Source organism: Blennius ocellaris, assembly GCF_963422515.1.
Source record: "Blennius ocellaris genome assembly, chromosome: 1".
Taxonomy (NCBI): Eukaryota; Metazoa; Chordata; class Actinopteri; order Blenniiformes; family Blenniidae; genus Blennius; species Blennius ocellaris.
In genome coordinates this window covers 4483772-4503627 of record NC_137650.1, presented here as the reverse complement: position 1 = coordinate 4503627, position 19856 = coordinate 4483772, and the positions used below count along the sequence as shown (strand labels likewise).

Sequence of the window (19856 nt, the reverse complement as noted above, 5' to 3'; positions counted from 1 at the left end):
TATATATGGACGATTGTTCTACTCAAGACTGCTATTTGACAGCTGAACAACCAGAAGCTTTTATTTTGACAACTCTAACTTCGCAACCGGATCTTCAGAGCGGACGACACTCCACACAACACCTTCATCACTCATGGTTGCACACCAACATTCTAACAAATCAAAATAAACTAGATGAAATAATTACTCCCTAAACTGGGGAACAAAAACACATAAACACAATCAACACAACACCAAGCCCAACAACAACCCACAATAACCTCCAACAACACAAAACATTTGTCGCTGCAAGGCATGATGGGACATCATGCCTTGCAGCGACAAATTCAACCTGAGCTCCTCAGTGCAGCCGATAGAAACTCCCATAATTCATTGCAGCTGTTTGTGGTGTTTTAAATGCAATTATTGGGGGTTCTATTTGGTTTGTGGTGTCGGTAATAATTGTGTTGTGTTGTGTTTTTGTTGCTTAGTTCATGTAGTTTAGTTTATTACCGGTAGTTGTAAGTTGTCAACCAGTAGTGAAGAAGGTTTTGTGTGTAGTGTCCTCCTGGCATAGGCTGCAGGTAGGACTATCAAAATAAAGTGTGTGCATCTCTCTGGGTGTTAGAATCAGTGGAAAATGTAACCTAATGGCTTTGAGCTATAAAGGTTGCTGACCACTGGTCTATTCCATGTGCCTTATAGGGCGGTGCGCCTTATATATGAATGAAGTTGTAAATTATGTCAATCAATGTAGGTGCGCCTTATAACCCGGTGCGCCTTATAGGGCAGAAAATACAGTAGTTAAAAACTGTAGAGCGGAAACATCTCGACCTGCATTGATCCACTCTGGGTGAAAAACATTTTCTGGTAAGATAAATGAGGGAAAGACAAGTATATCACACCAGCAGAGATAAATACATGTGTTGTTGTTGTTTTGAAGTTGAAAAAGTTTATTGTTTAGACAAAGTAACTTGCAGTAACACTGCAGCCTGGATTGAGAAAGTGGACGATTGAGTTTGACGTTTGGATTCAGGCTACAGGAGTGGAGTCTTGTCAAGACACGGTCCAGTGAGAGGACGCGTTTTTCAGATATGTCGTGCAGTAAAACGATTGTAAAGTCACGTATGTGATGAAGGTCAGATTGTTTGTTTGTGCTCAGTGTCGCTGAAATGCAAAGCAGCTGGGGTTTGCTTTTCAGATGCATCGTTTCCTCAGTAAAACCTGCTTATGAGCCGTGAGTGAGGGTTTTCACCGCCTCTCCAGTCGCCAGCGGGCAAGTGGCAGCTGAGATGTCTGATAACGAGCTGAACCTGCTTTCCGTCTGTGGGGAACTCGCACACACACTGCAGCATGACAGACTCCTGTCCATAATAGACAATCCACAGCATCCACTCCACAACACCACCTCCAGGCAGAGGAGCAGCTTCAGTGACAGACTGAGGAGATCCTTCCTCCCCCACGCCATCAGACTCTTCAACACCTCTCGGGGGAGGCCTTAGCGGGCACAAAGCCCTGGACTGACTTACTACACACACACCACACACCTTGAGACACACACACCCACACCCACACACACACTACTTATCTTAATTATTGTTTATTGCTTAATTATTTGCTTAATTATTGTTTATACTGAAGGTATATTCTTCTATTTTGCCTATTGCTTTTTTGTTTTTTGTTTAACCCTGCATGCCCCTGTCTTTCCATATTGCTGCTGCTGGAACTGTGAATTTCTCTTGGAGATCATTAAAGTATTTATCTATCTATCTTATCTATCTATCTATCCTCTCTGTACTGCTTCGATCACCTTGATAATGGACCTTTCAGTAACACTGAAGCAAAGTTTGGACCTGGGAATGGTTAATGAGTGTGAGGGGACATTAGGCCTCACTCACCTTTAGATCCTCCCTCCTGCTGAGAGTGTTTACAGCACCATCTGCCTAATCCAGGCTGTCCACTGAAGATTACACTCAAACGTCCACTTTCTCAAGCAGTAATGCCATCACCGAAGTGATCCGGCTGCTGTGCACCGTACACGGGCTTTACATGATCTCCCTGCTGAAGCTTGATCAGAAAGAGTTTCAACCTGAAGACTGGAACCTGCACCTGTGCAGCCACATGTGGCTCTTCAGCTCCTCTGTAGTGGCTCATCAATCTTTCACAACAGTATCCATAAATAAACACTTTCTTTTATATTTCAACTTTGAATATATTACAGAGTCTTTTTCACAATTCAATGTGACAAATATGAAAATGCATTTTAAAAGATTAATAGTTTTCACCGCAGGAGATAAATGTGGATTTGTTAAGGCTCCTGCATAGAAGAAGAAATGTTGAAACTATGACGTGAGCCAGCTGCCCAAAAAAAAATGCTTGTTTGGCAGGAGAGTCTATACTCCGAAAAGTCGTCGAACTGTCGAATTCGCAGCAGCCACACGTCTGTAAAGCGGCGCTTTAACTTTTCAACGGCACAGCTTATTTCTTGCTTCAAATATTTTCAGAAATACATTTCTCTGAACTGTTTCAAGTCCAAAAAGAGAAAGTTTGTGTGCCTGAGCCACCATGTTGGTCTGGTTTGTACTGCAGGAGCTGACAGGTTTGACTGATGCATTCAGGTGCATTACGCAACTTCGACCTCTGACATTTTTATGCAGTAGCAAGACTACATGATAAACCCTGCAAAGAAAATGACATAAAAGCTTTGAGTAATGCATGTGCTAAACCCAGAAAGAGCTATAATCAAAGCTACAATTTGAAATGTAGTCAAACTATATTATTGAGTTCGTAAGTTTATTCAAAATGGCTGCAAACTTGTTACACTTCTATTATTCCACTGTGGATTATTCTTTTTTTATTTTCAGTGAGAGGAACACTGGAACTTTACTGTGAGGAGTTGTGTTGTTGGGTTGCAGTATGTGTGGAAGCTTCATGCGCCGTATTCGTTGTCAGATTCACAACCTCACTTCATTGTCTTTGTGCGTGCTCGCAGGGAAACGGCCAACATCCCCCTCATCGCTCTTGGCCTGAAGGAGACCAAAGAAGTGGACTTCTCCACTCCATTCAAGGTACAAACAAAACACATGTCAAGTCCATTTACCATTTACAAACAAAGCAACCACAGTTCAGATAAATGAGCTCAAGGTCAAGTCATGAAAACGAAAATGGAAGTAATCAAATTCAAAACCGGAGCTTCAAATGAAAGATTTCTCTGTATTTACAATAAAAAAGTTTCATGTTAAAATTGACCTTGTTTTCTTTCAATTTGATCAGTTTTCTTACAAGATATTTTATTGAAAATAGATATTTTCAACCGTCTGAACAATCTTGACAAAGTTGGAGAGGTTACTGTGAGTAAGCTCAGGTGTTTTGCGTTGCATTTGGACTTGTCTTGGTGGATTTTGACACCACGCTCGTTCTTCAAAAGTCCTCTGCTGATGTTGTCCACATCTGTTCTTGGAGTCCTTTTTCCATTGTCCGGGTCTTTGACCATTGATCAGTCTGATGGCAGACCCCCCCCCCCCCTCGGTCTGCCTGGGAGTATTGTCTTTGTTCATAACTCGTAGCTTTTTCTTTTTTTTTTTTAATTTTTTCCAGCTGCAAAGGCTTTTTTTAATCCAAAGAACTAAAATTCTACACCAAAAAGTTTGATATTTTTAAGAAAAAGTTTTTTTTAAAGCTGCTAAAAGTTGCAAAAGCTACTTTCATCGGATGATTTCACTCTGTTAATTAAAAACTGCCATCGCCACTAAATGGATTAGAAACAGCAGGTGCTTTTACAGAAAACATCATTATGTGTCTTTGTGAGTTTTATGTTGTCCTGGAGGGCAGATTGGACACTAAGTGAACCAGACGGGTTGCAGATTGAAAGAAGCTAGTGGTTATTTCAATAGATGAAATAAACCACACATGGTCAGATATAACCCACCATGGGAAGTATTTAGGTCACGCTCTGTGTACACATGTAATTATCTTCAGTGTTTTTTTATTTAGGCGCACAGCCATCAATGGTGGCATCATTGAAAAGTGGGTCAGTGGCTTAGTGACATTGCAGAGTCCTCATAAAGAAACTATTTCATTGTGACTGCAAGTCATGAACCGTCACGGCACATTCATGGTGTGACTCGTCACGCTGCCTCCTGGAAGCCAAAGTCTTCTCTCGTGGTGATGGCTGATCTTCAAGTCACGTTCTCCTCAGTGGCTGTTCAGAGCTCGTCTTTAATCTCTTCCTCTAAAGGCTGCTGTCACAAGGCCACTCGATGCGCTGCCATTTGTGTGTTTACCGTGTGTGTGTGTTTGTGTGTGTGTCAGGACTTCATCTTGGAGCACTACAGTGAGGACGGGAACAGTTATGAGGATCAGATTGCTGACCTGATGGACCTCCGACAGGTATCCCACTCATTGTGTTGGAATGTTTCAGTCAACCAGTTTGACCACGTTGATCGCTCACGCAAACTGTTCTCTTCGGGGTGGATGTATTAAATAAATAAGTGGCTGTTGGGCATTATGCAAATTTAGTACAATTGCTATTGTGATGAATAAAAAAAACTCTGTCGGAGAAGGAATCTGAGCATCAAAGAACCGAGGAAGTTTTGTTTCAGTTGCAGTAGAGTAGTAAGAAGAGTATTCTGGTGTCTCAGGCCTGCAGGACACCGAGCAGAAACGAGGCCGGCGTGGAACTGCTCTCAAAGTACTTCAATCATCTTCCTCTGGTGGAGAGCCGGTTCTTCTCCCCGAACAGACCAACTGGGATATTCTTCACCTGGTAGGTTCCCGTTATTCACAGTGGTCATTTTGAAACATGTCTGACACTGAAGCAGCAGCTGAGCAGTAAAGAAAGATCTAATCATTGGTGTTCTCCATGACTTCATCCAGCAGATTTTGTAAACGTCTCTCTGCTTCAGGTACGACTCCTTCACAGGAGTGCCGGTGTGCCAGCAGAACTTCTCCCTGGAGAAGGCCAGCGTCCTCTTCAACATGGCCGCCCTCTACTCTCAGGTTGGCACCCGCAGCGACAGACAGACCGCCGCCGGCCTGGAGGAGGCCATCTCCTCTTTCCAGAAAGCTGCCGGTACGCATCCATCACGATGAGGGAGGATTAGCCTCTACACACCAGTGAGGTGCCAACATAACACACACATTTTATATACATTTCTTATTGGAATACATTTTTCAAGTGAAGCAAATCTGTGACAGACCCTCAATATAAGTTTCTGACAGAGTCGCAGCAGCTTATTCCTACATGTGAATAGAATGAATCCAGCATGGCTCAGAGTCAGAGTCCTGCTGCCTTATACAGAAATATAAGATCTTTGGACCCGGCGATGCTTTAATACCTTGATGGGGATTCCAGTAGAACATCAGAAACGTGTAGGGTCACAGACTGCTGGCAATGTGATGCCAGGGCTCCACGGTATATCACAAAGTTACACTGATAGATGAGTGGATCGTTCCACACAAGAAATCATAAATCACTTTCTCAATATGGATTGTGTTTCACTTCTTTACTGCAACGTTACATGGAGTGTGATGGTCTCAGTTCAGGAGTCAAGAAATGAATTAAAATGATCAAAACAAACCGTTTCTGATGCGAGGCAGGTAGGAACGGAACCCCCATGGAGAAATGGCCGGTGTAAGCTAGTGCTAGGAAATAAAAGACTTCACCCCATTTTTTCTCCTCTCAAATGCTGTGGTAAACAGACTGCTCATGTTGGGCCTGTTCTCAGTGGAGCTCCCGAGACTAGAGGTCTAGACTGGCTGACATTCAGACCAAGGTTTGATTTGAGAAAATACCCTTTGAAAACAATGTTGTTGGACCTCTGACATGTATGTGAAGCTGTACAATATGGTACCTTTAAAATCAGTTGCAGAACTTTGGATTTATCATACAAATCGCAAGTTTCCATGATATTTTCACCTCCACTCTCTACAACATACAACTAATTCATTCATTCACAGTGCAAAAGAATAAGTGGCCTTGAAGCATGTTGGTGTCCTGATTGTTTTTAAATACCACAGGCTGACGAACAGCCGCCATGAGTGAAAAACAAATTGTTGTGGTGAGCTGAAAAAGAAGTGGGAATTGTCTCTGATAATGTCTGATTACAGTTGTTCCTCTTTGGCCCAGAAAGAAAGAGCAGAGTTTAAAGTGAAAATCTTTTTTCTTCTCGCGGTAGACGTGAGAAGCAGGCCTTGTATTGTGATGCCTCCGACCCAACCCGTTTCCTATGCTCCATGTGAATGTGTCTCTGGCTTCTCGTCGCGTGGCTGCACTCCACAAAGCTTCAACGCTCAAAGCTTTCAGGAAGATCAGTCAAGTTCTGATGGACTTAGGGCTTGGCAACCGGGGCAGCATTGCTTTTATAATGACATCCTTGAACATGCTTTTAGGTATGCTGCTTTGATGGCTTTAATTTAGGCTTGTACCAAGTAAACAATTACACAGTGCTGCTGCTGTTATGAAGTGAGCTGGTAGCTTCAGAGCGGAAGCTGAAGGAGACGACGGTGGGAGGAGCAGAGTGAGGTCGAGCTGCGTCCACAGCTGTAAGCTGCCAGCTTGTTAATCTGAATCACAGGAGGGAGGCTCCTGGTAGGAATGCAGATGCTGTTATTACTTTTACCCAGCAGGAAAGTCTCATTTAAGTAGCACAGCTCCGTTTTAGAGGAGCACACTCTGAGTCCACTGCTTTCACACCAGCACTATCTGGTCCGCTTGAAGTGGACTTCAGTTCGGGCAGGTGTGAAAGTGGACCAATTTGATTTGGTCCGAACCAAATAATGTGCCGAGACCCCCTCCAGAGGTCTGTCTCGGTACGGTTCCAAGCGGAGTTCAGTGCGGCTCGCGTGTGGTGAGAATGAGGACCGGCCTCGGTTCGGCACGGCACTGTTATGGTTGTATTGTGGGAAGCCGTACATTTCTTCACTTAACGCCACAAAAACAAGCAGAAGTGTCAGTACGAAGCACAAATCAGCCCGATGTTGTCTTCCTGGTCTTTCCCCCTCTTCACACGCTGCACCAATCAGCTTTCTTCTACGTCACACAAAGCACGGTATTTTCGTGAACAGTGCCGCGACATCAGTGGGAGGATATATAACATTCATAGTAGTGGGTTCCTTTGCAAAAACATGGTGTGAATGAGAACCGAATTAGTTGATAAGTACAATTTTTCAACAACTTCAAAGGGCCCAATGGAACCAGTCTACCGGACTAACAGGTGTGAAAGCACCGTCACTGGCGAGTTTCTTTCACTCCTAATGAAAGAACAGGTTCAACTCTCTGTGGAGACATTACAAACGTCTGTATCACACAGTGTCACACACGTTATCCTGATGAAATATCTCTATCACAGTGTGAGACTGGTAATTATAGTGTGATACCTAAAAGTATGTACAACACAAAAACTACATTATGAAAAGTCCACAAATAAAAGAAATGTTTTCTCGGCAGCTAGTTTCCACCTCCTTTATAAATGCTTTGAAAGTGGACACAATGATACAAACCAAAACTTTTTGAAATGTACTTGTATGCGAGTTATTTGTGCGTGAGTTGCTTATCCAAAAGTTATTTGTGTGCGTCATTTTGCTTTTCTGTCAGACTCGATGTGTCTCATAAACGGACCAGAGGCTTGGACTATGATACCGTGATCAACATATCCAGGATCTGTTTCCTGGGTTGACGTATCCAGACATGCAGAATCCTGATAACCATTATTACGAAGCAGGTTATCAACTTGCTGATTTAACCCAGACCTACGTGTGTGTGTTCACATGAAAGGGGCGGAGTTTGCAGCATCTGACCAATCACACACATGGAGAAACTCTGTAATGCAGTTTACAGATGGCTGAAGGAGCAGTTATTCTCTGAGAAGATGAAGAATTAAAACACATCCACCAGGATAAAAACAGCACTGTTGCTTTTTTTCCCCCCAAAGCCAGAACAGTGAGATTATACAATATGAATTAATCGATGATATAAACGGACGGCACTGTGATCACTCCATTTCACTTTATTACAGCAGAAATGTGTCGGCTGAACTTCCTCACTGCTCTTCTTTTACTTTATATTTTCCATCCAGTTGTTTTGAGGCTGAGTTTCTCTTGTGTGCGTTTTATGTTGGAACATTAATTCATCACAGCGACAGCACGAGTATTTCTGGGTCCATAAATTCATGTTTCTGCAGTTCTGTCAGGTGTGATTATTGACCTCATTATTCCAGATCAACCGTCGTAAAGAAAAACAGACTTGGAATAAGTCGAGAACAAGAACATCCTTCACAGCCTCAGTGACCAGGATTTATTTTATTAAGTTCTAAAGATGAAGCAGCTTAGCACTGACCTTGAGCATCAATCACTATCATTTAAAAATTTTGGCAGGTCATTTTCCAAGAGATCTGATTGGTCAGGAGGCAGAGCGTTGACCGCTCATTGAGAACATTTCCTGCTCTGGAGCAGGTTAGACATTCAGCGTAACTTGCCGGGGTGGTTTTATCCCAGTGACAAGGGAGCGAGCGTCGTAGTGCAGAAAACCCAAAGTTAATCCTTCCAAGTTATTTCGACAAGAGAAAATCCACCTCTGTAGTACAGACCTCTACTTTGTTGTGCTTATGTTTATTATCACAAAGTTGCAGTATAGCTGAGTCTTATTTGCTCAGGCCATAAAATATCTGAAGTTTTCTTTTGTTCGTTTCAGAAAGTGATTAGTATCTCTCCTAAACCTGCTGACGGGCAGTTTAACCTTTAACTATGCTGATGAATACATTATGACTTTGCTCAGTTTACTGACTGGACTTTACACTGCACTAAAAATCTCAAATCCATGTCTGCTACCTTAAACCATCAGCTGCACCAGCTTTATCTATCACGTCTAAAATGAATCAAGTTTTTCTCTTGGACAGATGGTGTACCGAAATGCAGTTCCACTGAGGAGATACTTTATTTTCAAAGTATCCGAGTTCCCAGATGTCACAGATCAGATTGTGTGCTATTCAGCAAGTAGTAATATTATTGTTTGTCTACAAGCAACAACTTAACAGATGTGTGAGGGTGTTTGTCCTGTTTCAACCAGTAAACACTGATGGCCCGTGAACTCGATATAAGGCTGCGAGTAAACATTTTGTGTTAGGTGCAGAAAAAGATGCAGCATTCACGTGTCTTAACTTCTGAGGCCAAATCAAAGTGTCTGTTTTAAACCCATAACAGAGAAGATGTCTTTGTTATTTAACTGGTGCTGAATTACAATAGGAGACTACTTCGTCTCCCTGCGGACCTCCGATTAGAATCTAAATGCAAAATACATCAACATCCTGACACCGAGGTGCAGTTTATATGGATAGCGGGCTGAAATACAATGCAGATCATCCCAAGTCACAGGCTTTTCCCACATACTGATCAACAGGTTTGTAGTTCAAGAAGTAGATGTGAAATGTGGACAGTTTCACTTTAATGTGTTCTCTCTGGGAAGCTATGCTGACATCTTCTCCTCCTGCAGGTATTCTGAACTACCTGAAGGAGACATACACACACATTCCCAGCTACGACATCAGTCCAGCCATGCTCAGCATGCTGATTCGACTCATGATCGCCCAGGCTCAAGAGTGCTTGTTTGAGAAGACCGCCCTGCCCGGTGTCCGAAACCACTTTTCCTCCCTGATGAAAATGGCTCAGGAGGCCGCAAAGGTGAACACACACACAACTGACATGAATCCAATCTCAGGTGTACATTCAAAGAGTTTCAGCCGGACATTAAAGCTTTCTCTCTCCCTCCTGCCAGGTTTCAGAGATCTACGACCACGTGCATCAGTCCATGATACAAATGCCAATCAAAGACAACGTCCCGTTCTTCTGGTCCACCATGTCACAAGTCAAAGCCAACCACTACCGCTCTATGGCTCACTACTTTGTGGCCTCGGCTCTGCTGGACCATGAATGTACGAAAACACTCCTCACACACACTAAACTCACAGACAGACCATCTAATACTTATTACTTATTACCATCTAATACTAAATATTATGTCATGTATAATGAGGCAGCAGGTTTTTGATATGAAACATAGGTTTCAATTTATTTAAGTCGAGAAGGGTTTTTTTTTTGCTCCGACTTGTTTCCCATTCTGTGGTTTTCTTTCCTTGTGCAATATAAAATGTGCTTGCACACTAAACACTTGCATGTCCTGTTATCGGTGATTTCTTTTCCGCAGTAAATAATGAGCCAGATGTCAAATAGGAGAAGGGGGGGTGCCCTGTTCTTTTCTCCAAATGTATAAATAGTGTTTACAGTAATAAAAGATGATGGAGCATTAGTTCACAGGAACACTTCCACTGTGTTTTAGGTAAGCAGTATTTACCCCACTTGAATAAACACACGTGGTGCGTTTTCACCTGATCCTGTGTTGAAGTGGCGTACAGGCCACTGGGTCGACTGGACTGAGCCGCAGCCTCTTGCATAACTGCTATTTAGAGATCCACACACACACTAAGCCTATATTAAAGGGAGGCTGTGTTTCCAAGAACTGCCTTCGAGAGAGAGAGCGAGAGAGAGAAAGCTCCTGCTAGTTCCTCATGCATGCTGGTATATTTGATGAGCATGTTTTGTGAATGGAAGCCCAGTGAATAGAGGACCGGGAGAAATGAGCAGCTCATTAACAGATTCCTGTGTGAATGAGGAGAATAGAGCAATTAACCACCAAGCTTGTCGGGTGCGGACTGAGGCCAGAAACTGGACTGAATGAAGAACACTGTACGAAACGGATGAATACAAACACAGCCAGAGATGTGCCTCACAGCAGCCCTGTGAAGCCGGGCCCAGAGATGCTTTGAGAAATTCAAACCCAGTGAACCAGTACAGGATGCAGAGGAGGCAACGCATTGGAGGAGAGACCCTGGGAGGCTTTGCAGTCCGAGTGCCGATCCTTCATCACAAGCACACACTGGCCTCGCTTCCATTGTCACACGTGGTTCTGCTGGATTTGATTAGTTTTGAACAGGTTTGTCTGTGCGCAGTTAAAAAAATAAACATTGCCTCTTTGTGTCTGCGTGTTCAGTGAGTCCCAGAGATGACGAGGACCAGCAAGAGAAGACCTTATCACAGGTGTACGACCAGCTTCCCGAAGGACGCTCGCCAATGGACATCCTGAAGAGGAAAGATGAACGTGATCGCATCGGTAAGACCGGATATGACCCTCTGATTCTGCTCCGTGGGTCAAACCTACGGAGCTCTCGTGCCTGGATTCCTCGCATCAATGTCATGTTGTAACTATTCATTCTCTCCAGGGAAAGCTCATATCCGCCGGGCCATCCTGGGCCACGAGGAGGCTCTGAGGATCTACAGTCTGTGCCACAACTTGAACAAGCTGGACGCGCTGCAGGACATCTTAAGGGCCAGTCACCAGCGCTCCCTCAACAAGTACAGTGAGAACGAGAACGAAGAGGAGTTCACGGACTACATGGAGGCCCCCGACATCATCTGTGAGTCTTTAGTTGAGACACTTGTCAAGTTTACTAGTTTCCACTAAGTGTCACTGTAGAAACCAAGCAGTCGCCACAACAAACTGCTGACAATGACAGTGATGCAGTGTGTAGGAGTGTGAGGGCTGTCTCTCAGGAAACGGGTAATAAAGGCCTGTTGTGCTGCAGCCACACCTGCTGCATTCAGCTCTGATAAGTGGCATTTATTTCCCAGTAAAGCTGCTGTAATGTTTACACTGCCAACGGCCTGGTGGCGTCTCCTCACACGAGTGAGGCCTTATGACTTTGTTTTTCCCTTCACAGCTAAAACGGAACACAAAGCAGAGATGGAGTTTCCCGCAGCTGCAAAGGTGAAAGTCATGGACTTTTTCCAGAAGCTGGTATGTGGGTTACTAATACTCTTCCACTCACATTGTTTCATACATGTGGTTGGTCTTTTCAGTAAATGACATAAAGCGGCCCTGAATTTATACTTCAAACATTCAAAGATTGTTTTTTTTAATGTCCGCAGTCTTTTGTCATTTGTGAAGATACCCAACCAAGGTTGAGGCTCCTGGAAGCTTTGAAACATAGAACAAACAGTTTGACGTGTTTCCAAAGCATCCTGGACACTCCTCCAAGGCTACAAGTGCAAAACTAACATTAACCATGGACACAGGTGCACCGGTCTGAGCTTCAACTCTGAGACTGAGGATTTACTTCTTTTGCATAAAGATTCCTCTCTATAACTTCAGCTGCTCATGATCCCTGACTGGAAGCAGACATTTAATGCTGCTGGGCCATTACATAATAAACCCAACAGGTTTCCACAAATCTTCCAGAAGGACCGTCTTGGACCTGCTTCCTATCAAAATAAAACTGTGTGCAAACTTTCATAATTGTTTCTCTGGTTGTTTATGAGATATTAAAGCTTCAAGAAGGCTCTGGGTTCACAAAACCAACAAGTTACAAAGTCTGTGTAACTAAGTAAAGTTAATTTATGAAGCGCTTTTTACAAATGTAAATCCAAAAAGTGCTGTACATTTGACTGGTAGTCCTGGTCGTCTGTCCATACGTGTCCTCTAAACACAAAAACAATGTGTTAAAAACTGTTAAAACTTTAAACATTGTTGTTTAATCTCTTCCCTTCAGTGCAGCTGGAAATTCACTACTGTCATCAACTCGCCTCACATATTAAAGAAATCTGAAACAAATTCTGTTGAGCAGTTTGAAACAGTTATGACTCCATGTTTCAGTCATTAAGAGAAAAAGGATTTCAGGAGTTTGCACTCTGGTGGGTCAGTGTGGTGACTTCCTGTAAAAGAATACAAAGCAGATCACAGACGTGAGTGAAGACGATCCTGCTGAATAATCTGAATTTCCTTTATGCTGGTGCTGGGTTGGAGGCCTGCTGGATTCTTATGTTTCTGAGGTTTATATCTACTGTTCCTCTCTTCTAAAAGACACATGCTGGTGTTCTTCATCCCACAATATATTACCTCTAAAGCAGGACTTGGTTTCATATGTAAATAGTTGATAAAGGTTTGAAGGTCATGTTCCCAGAGCTGTGGCTCCTGTTACAAAACATCTTCATTAACAGTCTGAGCAACAAGGCTGAAATCCGTGCAGATCTCTGCAGGAATGTGGGACTGAGGATTTTAATCCAGCTCTATCTGTCCATACAATCAGCTCGCTGAGAGCTGAAGCCAGGCTGTTACAGGGAGCTATCGCCTGAGCTTTAACGGAGATGAGATTTTCCCATCAAATAGCAGAGCCTCACAGCTCCACTCTTGCCATTTTCCTGCTGATTCACACCAACATAATTCAGTAGTTGACTATCACATGTGATAACACCAATATTGAGCCATCAAATAGTTTCTCAGGAAGTAATAAATAAGTCATCGCTGTTCTTCAATTATAGGACGTTGATGAATTGGTGAAGAGAATCTTTGCTTATTTTGCTTTGGTGAGGAAGAGAGATTTGTTGCGTTTCTGAAAATAAACAAATGGTAGCAAAACAAATACTCTTATGTCTCCGTCTGTAAATAGTGAACGGATTTCATTTTTATATCTGTAAGCAGTCCCCAGAGCACATTACACTGTTGATCACATTCACCAATTCACACACAGATCTCTCTCTTTCCCCCTCTTTCTCTTTGCCCCCCCCCCCTCTCGGCAACCCAATTCTTTTTTTAGTTTTCACTGCTAAAGACTGACCACTACAACATATCAACACCTTTAAATGTCCATATTATCAATAATCCACCCGACTTTGACTCCTAAGAGGTCCTGCAGCTTCAGAGTCCCTCCAGAGTGACGGCCCACAGGATGTTGTGTGGAGCTTGGTGATTAAGCAGTGCGTCCTCTCCATGTCCACGCAGGGTCCTCTGTCAGTGTTCTCAGCCAGGCAGCGCTGGACGGCCCCGCGGACGGTCCGTTGCCGTCCAGAGGACAGAGACATGGGCTTCACGCTGAAGGGGGAGTCACCTGTGCAGGTGGTCTCCTTGGACCCCCTCTGCCAAGCAGCGGTGAGTTCACTGGATGGAGGAAGTTACACAGTTCATCGTAGCGGATGTCATCCTGATATCAGACTTAATAATCCGTCATCTCAAGTAGAGAACGGTGAAAAATGTCCTCTAATGATTAAACAACAGTCTCTCTCCAGCTCAGTGCCCTGTTGCCAAATGTGAAGACAAACCATGTCTACACCTCTCTGATGTTTAACTGAGCCACACAGCAATGAGTAACTGGGACTCTCTTTGTCCACAGTGTCGAAAGTTAAAGTCACATCACTGCACAGCATGTCCCTAATTCATCGTGATTATCATCATGTGTAATATACGCAATTGAGAAGCTTGAATCATCTTTCCATGATTCATGTTCTGCGTGTTAGATTATTATCAGATGGAGTATTTGTTTTTTTCTTTTTCAAGGTAAAACTCTTCCTCCTGTAATGTCCCCGGCCGCTGCAGAGAAACAGATTAGTGTAATCCTAAATCGATCAAACTCTTGTAACAGCCAAACTTGTAATAGTCCAGTCAATGGGATTTTGATTTGGAACGGACTGACTCTCCAGACAGAAATAACCGTCCACAAAGTTATTTTGTGGACGGTTATTTCTGTCTGGAGAGTCAGTAGGGCTGCTCGATTATGGGGAAAAAAATTCAGAATCAATATTACTTTGGGTAGTATTGAAATCATGATTATTTACACAATTATGTCTTTAAATTTGGAACAGCATTTATTGAACATGTTAAAATGAAAAACTCCTGTTAAATATCGAAAAATATCTTATCATGTAAAAAATAAACTGTTGAACTGCACTACATTTTTTTTAAACAAGAAATAAATAACTTTAGATACTAATATAAACTACAGTAATGAATCATGTTGCTTTACATTATATGTTGATACTTTGGCCGTCCTGTGAGGCAGCGAGGCGAAGTACTTCAAGCTAAGTGATGTGAGTAGCCACCGTTAGCATGACTTAGCTTTAAAATGACACGTGAACTAAACCACTGGTGTAACACACTGTTATTATCATCATCAATATATGTTTGTTTACGGCAGGTACATCAACGGCAAGCACACGCAAGAAACCATACATTCATAACTTTTTCAGGAAATTTAAAAGTAGCAACTTACCGCTAAGTAGCTCGCACCTGCGCATTTCAGTTAAATGTGTCATCACTTCCTGTCTGACAGTGGAGGCTGCACCAGAAATGCCCGAGAGTGGCGGTCCTGCAGCCAGATGCACGTCTCAGAACGAAAACACCACATAATCATTTTTTTCTTGATTATGTGAATTTTGAGATCGTCTGGAGCCAAAATCGTAATCACGATTAAAAAATTCCATTACGGACAAGGTTCCATGGTGTGTTGTTTAGACTTGGCTCAGAGATTTCTCGTGCTGTATGCCTCCGAGGGTTGGCAGAAAGTACGTGAACACACTCCAAGGAAACGACTGTGGGGACACGTCTCACTCTTCTCCTCCTTCTCCAGGCTGACGGACTGAAAGAGGGTGACTACATTGTGGCAGTGGGCGACACAGAGTGCAAGTGGATGGGTGTGGGCGATGTGATGAGACTCCTGAAGGACTTGGACGAAGAGGGAATAGAGATCCAGGTGGTCAGCATGATGGACAGCAACCCCCCAATGGTACGAGCTCTGTCTGGTTTGTTGTGAAAGATCACGAGGGAACAGGACTGGTAAAGATTCACATTTCTTCTAAACGCATTTTGTGTTTTCAGTGACTCCCAAGTACTGTTGTCCTTTAAACAGACACCCAAATCACTGTGAACATTCCATGTTTTCACTCAAAATCGTCGGCATGTAAATGTTGCTAAACCGGTTAAACAGTGTGCACCAACTTCCATGAGGAGAAGACTGAGCTGTGCAAACGTACGCCTGCTTGACTCTTCTGTTTGGATTGTGTGTGATGATTCATGAGGCAGGAACCGAAGTAAAGAGCACATGTTGAGCAGGCTTCTGTGCAATTACAATGGCATGATAATCTGTAAATAATCACTGTGCAATGTTTACTGTCTTAGCACTTCATGGCAATTTTAAAAACGGTATACTCGGTATATTCTCACTATACATCCAAAAACTGTCTTTTGTTGAAGCGATAACATTTCACAATTGTAGACCTGTCACATTTTTTAAGGGCTGCCTGAAAATAATTACACTTCTTCAGATATTTTCTCACAATTTATCCGAATGTGTTGCGTACAATTGCAGTTTACTAAGAGACCTCAATAGGTTAAAATCTAGTTGAAATATTTCTATTTTCCTGATGGATTTCAATGCTTCTGATGCTACTGAGGTCTGCTTTGCCTTACTTTTGTCTTGTTCTCTGATAACTGCGCTCTGTGACAGAACTTATTCAAGGGTTCCACTGATCCACCCTTGTGTCCTTTAGACTCCGAACAGATGCTGTTTGGCCGAAGTTCTCTAAATGTCATTGTCCTTCTCTCTGCACAGCCGACGAAGAGCGCCACCTTCTCCGGGAACCTGCCCAAGACCTACTCCATGATCTGCCTGGCCCACGATGACCAGGACAAGAGCTCCAAGTCCCGCAAAGTGGCCAAGAAGTCATCGTTCCTGAGCTGGGGCCTGAAGAACAAGTTGAAGAGTGCCAGCACGCTGAGCCTCCCCACAGCAGACCAGTCCGGCACTCTGCCCTGGAACAAACCTCGGCCCACCTTCCCCAGCTCCAGCCCCTACAACAATGACAGCGCCCTCTACTGAACACACTGTGCACTGTGGAGTCCACACTGAGAGCAGCACATCTGCAGCTTGTGTACCACACACCTTACTGCCAGCGGCCCGTGTGTAGAAAATAATGAAAGTGTGATGATGTTGTGTACACTGAGACTCTCCCTGCAGCCGGAGCAAACTGGAACACACAGCTGAAGAAACACAAAGTTATGTAGCACTCCATCAGGACGCACACACACACACACACACACACACACACTCCACATTAATTGAAGGAAGAAAACCCAAGTTGTGAAAACTCACCCAGTGCCAGTTTCTATTTAAAGGCCGCTCGTCACCACGTGCTTCCAAAAGGCCTGTGGAAAAAAAACTGTGTTAATTCAGTCACAGCCGCAATATTTTCAGAATATATATTATCTAGATTTATACATTGCAGCAGAATGTTAAACAGTCATTGAGGGAACCTTTTTTTTTAACAGGGATTTTATGATACAATGTTTTACAAGCTGCTAAAAAAAATGTCATGTCCCATGTTGTTTTGTATGTGAGAGACTGTTTGTGCTTTGTGCTGTGCCACGTTCAGACGCAGGAGAAATTAATATGTTGTTGTTCTAGCTTTGTCACGTCACATCATTGCACCATCTTCATTTGAGTTTCCATTGATCCCTTTACAGGACAAGCCTGGACTGTGTCCGTGTTAATGTGAGTTTGAGGGAATTGACTTTTTTTTTTTTTTTTTCATCTGGGGCCTAACCAGGCTAACTTGTCACGGTTCTTTGTAAAACTGGCTGCGTTTGCTTTTAACAACCATCTCTCACAGCTCTCAGGAAGCCTTGTTTAAAGTGCTAAACTGGACACCAGCCTCATTGTCTGGCCGGCCTCGGATGTGTCTTCACAAGATAATTACAAAAAGAAACTGATGGAAGCCGACATAAGTGTGGACTGAGCTTCCTCTGAGCTGCTGCATGGACACAACCACTCCACTGTAAAGCTCATTCTATCTCCAGAAGGGAAAATGTGGGTTGACCGACGTTTGCTGTGATTCTTTGACAGTGGGTCACTGCGCATCCATGGAGTCAAAAGCTCCTGGTTTCCTTTGTCTTAAACTCTCTCACATGTTACTGACACTGCAGTGTTGGACTATCTCTCTGTCTACAAAGTAGATTATTATACACATTTGATAATCAAATTATTTATGTACTGGAAAATACAAAAATAAATATTTAGCTGTTAGTTGTAGGATTTTGATTGTGAGTGGTCAAATTGTGAATTTTTGCACGTTGGATTTCTCGTTTTTTTGAAGGAATGTATTTCACTAGCCTTACTCCTTTGGTGAACTTAGATTCTACTGCAATCGTCTACCATTGTAAGAAGAGTTTAAATGTTTTTACATGCTAACTCTGAGCAACTCTTAACACTTTTCTGTTTACCTGACAAAGTGCCATTCATGTTCAATCAGAAGAGAAAATGTCTCAATATTTGATATTGAAGCAAAGTGTTGTAACAGAAGCGCATGTACTTCAAGGAATCTTAACCTGGCTCATCTTATGATACACGTGGTGGTGCCTTGGACTTCTGGGACATGTTTTTGAAATCCTGATGGTTTCAGGTTGCCTTTGTTCCTTTCTGTGTACCTGGTGTTGCACAGCTGCTTTCTTGGTCTTTGTGTCAAATGTAAAAAGTTAAATCTCAATAAAGGCGGGGATACAACTCTGTGTGTGTGTGTGTGTGTGTGTGTGTGTGTGTGTGTGTGTGTGTGTGTGTGTGTGTGTGTGTGTGTGTGTGTGTGTGTGTGTGTGTGTGTGTGTGTGTGTGTGTGTGTGTGTGTGTGTGTGTGTGTGTGTGTGTGTGTGTGTGTGTGTGTGTGTGTGTGTGTGTGTGTGTGTGTGTGTGTGTGTGTGTGTGTGTGTGTGTGTGTGTGTGTGTGTGTGTGTGTGTGTGTGTGTGTGTGTGTGTGTGTGTGTGTGTGTGTGTGTGTGTGTGTGTGTGTGTGTGTGTGTCACTGGAAATGTAACGTGTTTTAAAAATGCTTTTTTGTCCAGGTTACAACTATCGGGTACATTAAAACCTGGTGGATGTGTCCATTACAAAAGATGTATAATCTAAATATTTATATTATCTAAATATTTAGCAAACATTCATGTTTTGATTTGGTGGATATTCATTTGCAGCATAATCCACTATCAATTTAGACTACAAATAGGTCTTCAGAATTTTCTGTTTTTACTAGAACTTCTTAGTTCAATCCACAAATTAAATGAATAAAAAAAACAAAAACAGTACAGTATTTTGCTCAAGTGTGTTTTACTTTAAGAGCACATTTAAAAGAACAAAAACTCTTCAAACATTTACATAACTAAGAACAATAGAGCTATTTACATAATGATTAATTTAGTCCTTCAAGCAAAACGGGCAGTGGTAACGAACACTCGCTAACAAAATCCTCCGGGCTGAAGTGCCGGCTTGCACACAAAGTGCCCCCCGTCTTTATACACAACGTCGGACCCTCCTCCCTCCTAATGGCTTGGATTCACTGCCTCCGTTGGTCCGGGTCCGTAGGAAATGCGTGGTAAGAGAGGTGAGGTTGTTTCCCAGCAGCACAAGCGCAACCAGGAACACAATAACAAGTGCGTCGCGACGGAGCCATGACTGTCACTGTCCGATGCTAAACCGATAGCCACCGGATGCTGGTTATCCCCACATCCGGTTTTAAGACGTCGACGTGTGAAAAAGGTCTATGTCGCCTGCCAGTGGCCATAAAGGAGGTTGGTTGGGTTGGAGACCGTTGCTACGTGTACCAAAACGATCTCTGATTGGCCGTCTGGTTCAAACATAGCCAATCAGCTGCGCTTTTGCAGCCACGTCGTTCCTCCGCTGAGGTGTATGGATACGGAGAGCCTGTTGAGTTACCTACTTGTTTCTTCCTCTTCTTGTCAGGAAAACGGAGAGGAAAGCGACTGAAAGACGCAGAAGATAAAGTGCGGAGACGGACGAGCGGAAGTCGGCAGCCGGAGTGACGTTGTGGTTGCTGTGGTCTTCTGAACAGTCGCGGTTGTTTTGCCTGCTGCTGATATTTATCGATCATCATGTTGAACTTCAGCTTCAGGAGGGACAGACACAAACACTTTGTAAGTCCATCCTTTGTGAGGCACTGTTTTAAAGTGTTCTGGTTCCAACTGTTTGACAGCTCGAGTTATGTCCCAAAACGCGTTC

General features: G+C 43.2%; 2 protein-coding genes across 3 annotated transcripts in view; both read left to right on the top strand.

Moving 5' to 3' along the window:
* The window catches only part of rhpn2 (rhophilin, Rho GTPase binding protein 2), a 35478-nt gene extending 17138 nt beyond the window's left edge, over window positions 1-18340 (top strand). Inside the window, exons 4-15 of one of the 2 annotated variants that reach the window (XM_080502358.1) lie at window positions 2972-3047; window positions 4291-4368; window positions 4620-4744; window positions 4884-5050; window positions 9467-9654; window positions 9749-9905; window positions 11021-11140; window positions 11250-11444; window positions 11748-11794; window positions 13805-13951; window positions 15426-15581; window positions 16407-18340. In XM_080502358.1, coding sequence (XP_080358484.1) covers window positions 2972-3047; window positions 4291-4368; window positions 4620-4744; window positions 4884-5050; window positions 9467-9654; window positions 9749-9905; window positions 11021-11140; window positions 11250-11444; window positions 11748-11794; window positions 13805-13951; window positions 15426-15581; window positions 16407-16673 — 1723 coding nt within the window. In that variant the 3' untranslated portion in view covers window positions 16674-18340. Of the gene's footprint in view, window positions 1-2971; window positions 3048-4290; window positions 4369-4619; window positions 4745-4883; window positions 5051-9466; window positions 9655-9748; window positions 9906-11020; window positions 11141-11249; window positions 11445-11747; window positions 11825-13804; window positions 13952-15425; window positions 15582-16406 lie in introns of both variants that reach the window. The other variant, XM_080502357.1, reaches the window with a different exon arrangement.
* Window positions 18341-19593: 1253 nt separating this feature from the next.
* The window catches only part of cep89 (centrosomal protein 89), a gene marked incomplete at its 3' end in the record, with an annotated part of 87591 nt that continues 87328 nt past the window's right edge, over window positions 19594-19856 (top strand). Inside the window, exon 1 of the mRNA XM_080520213.1 lies at window positions 19594-19771. Coding sequence (XP_080376339.1) covers window positions 19730-19771 — 42 coding nt within the window. The 5' untranslated portion in view covers window positions 19594-19729. The remainder of the gene's footprint in view (window positions 19772-19856) is intronic.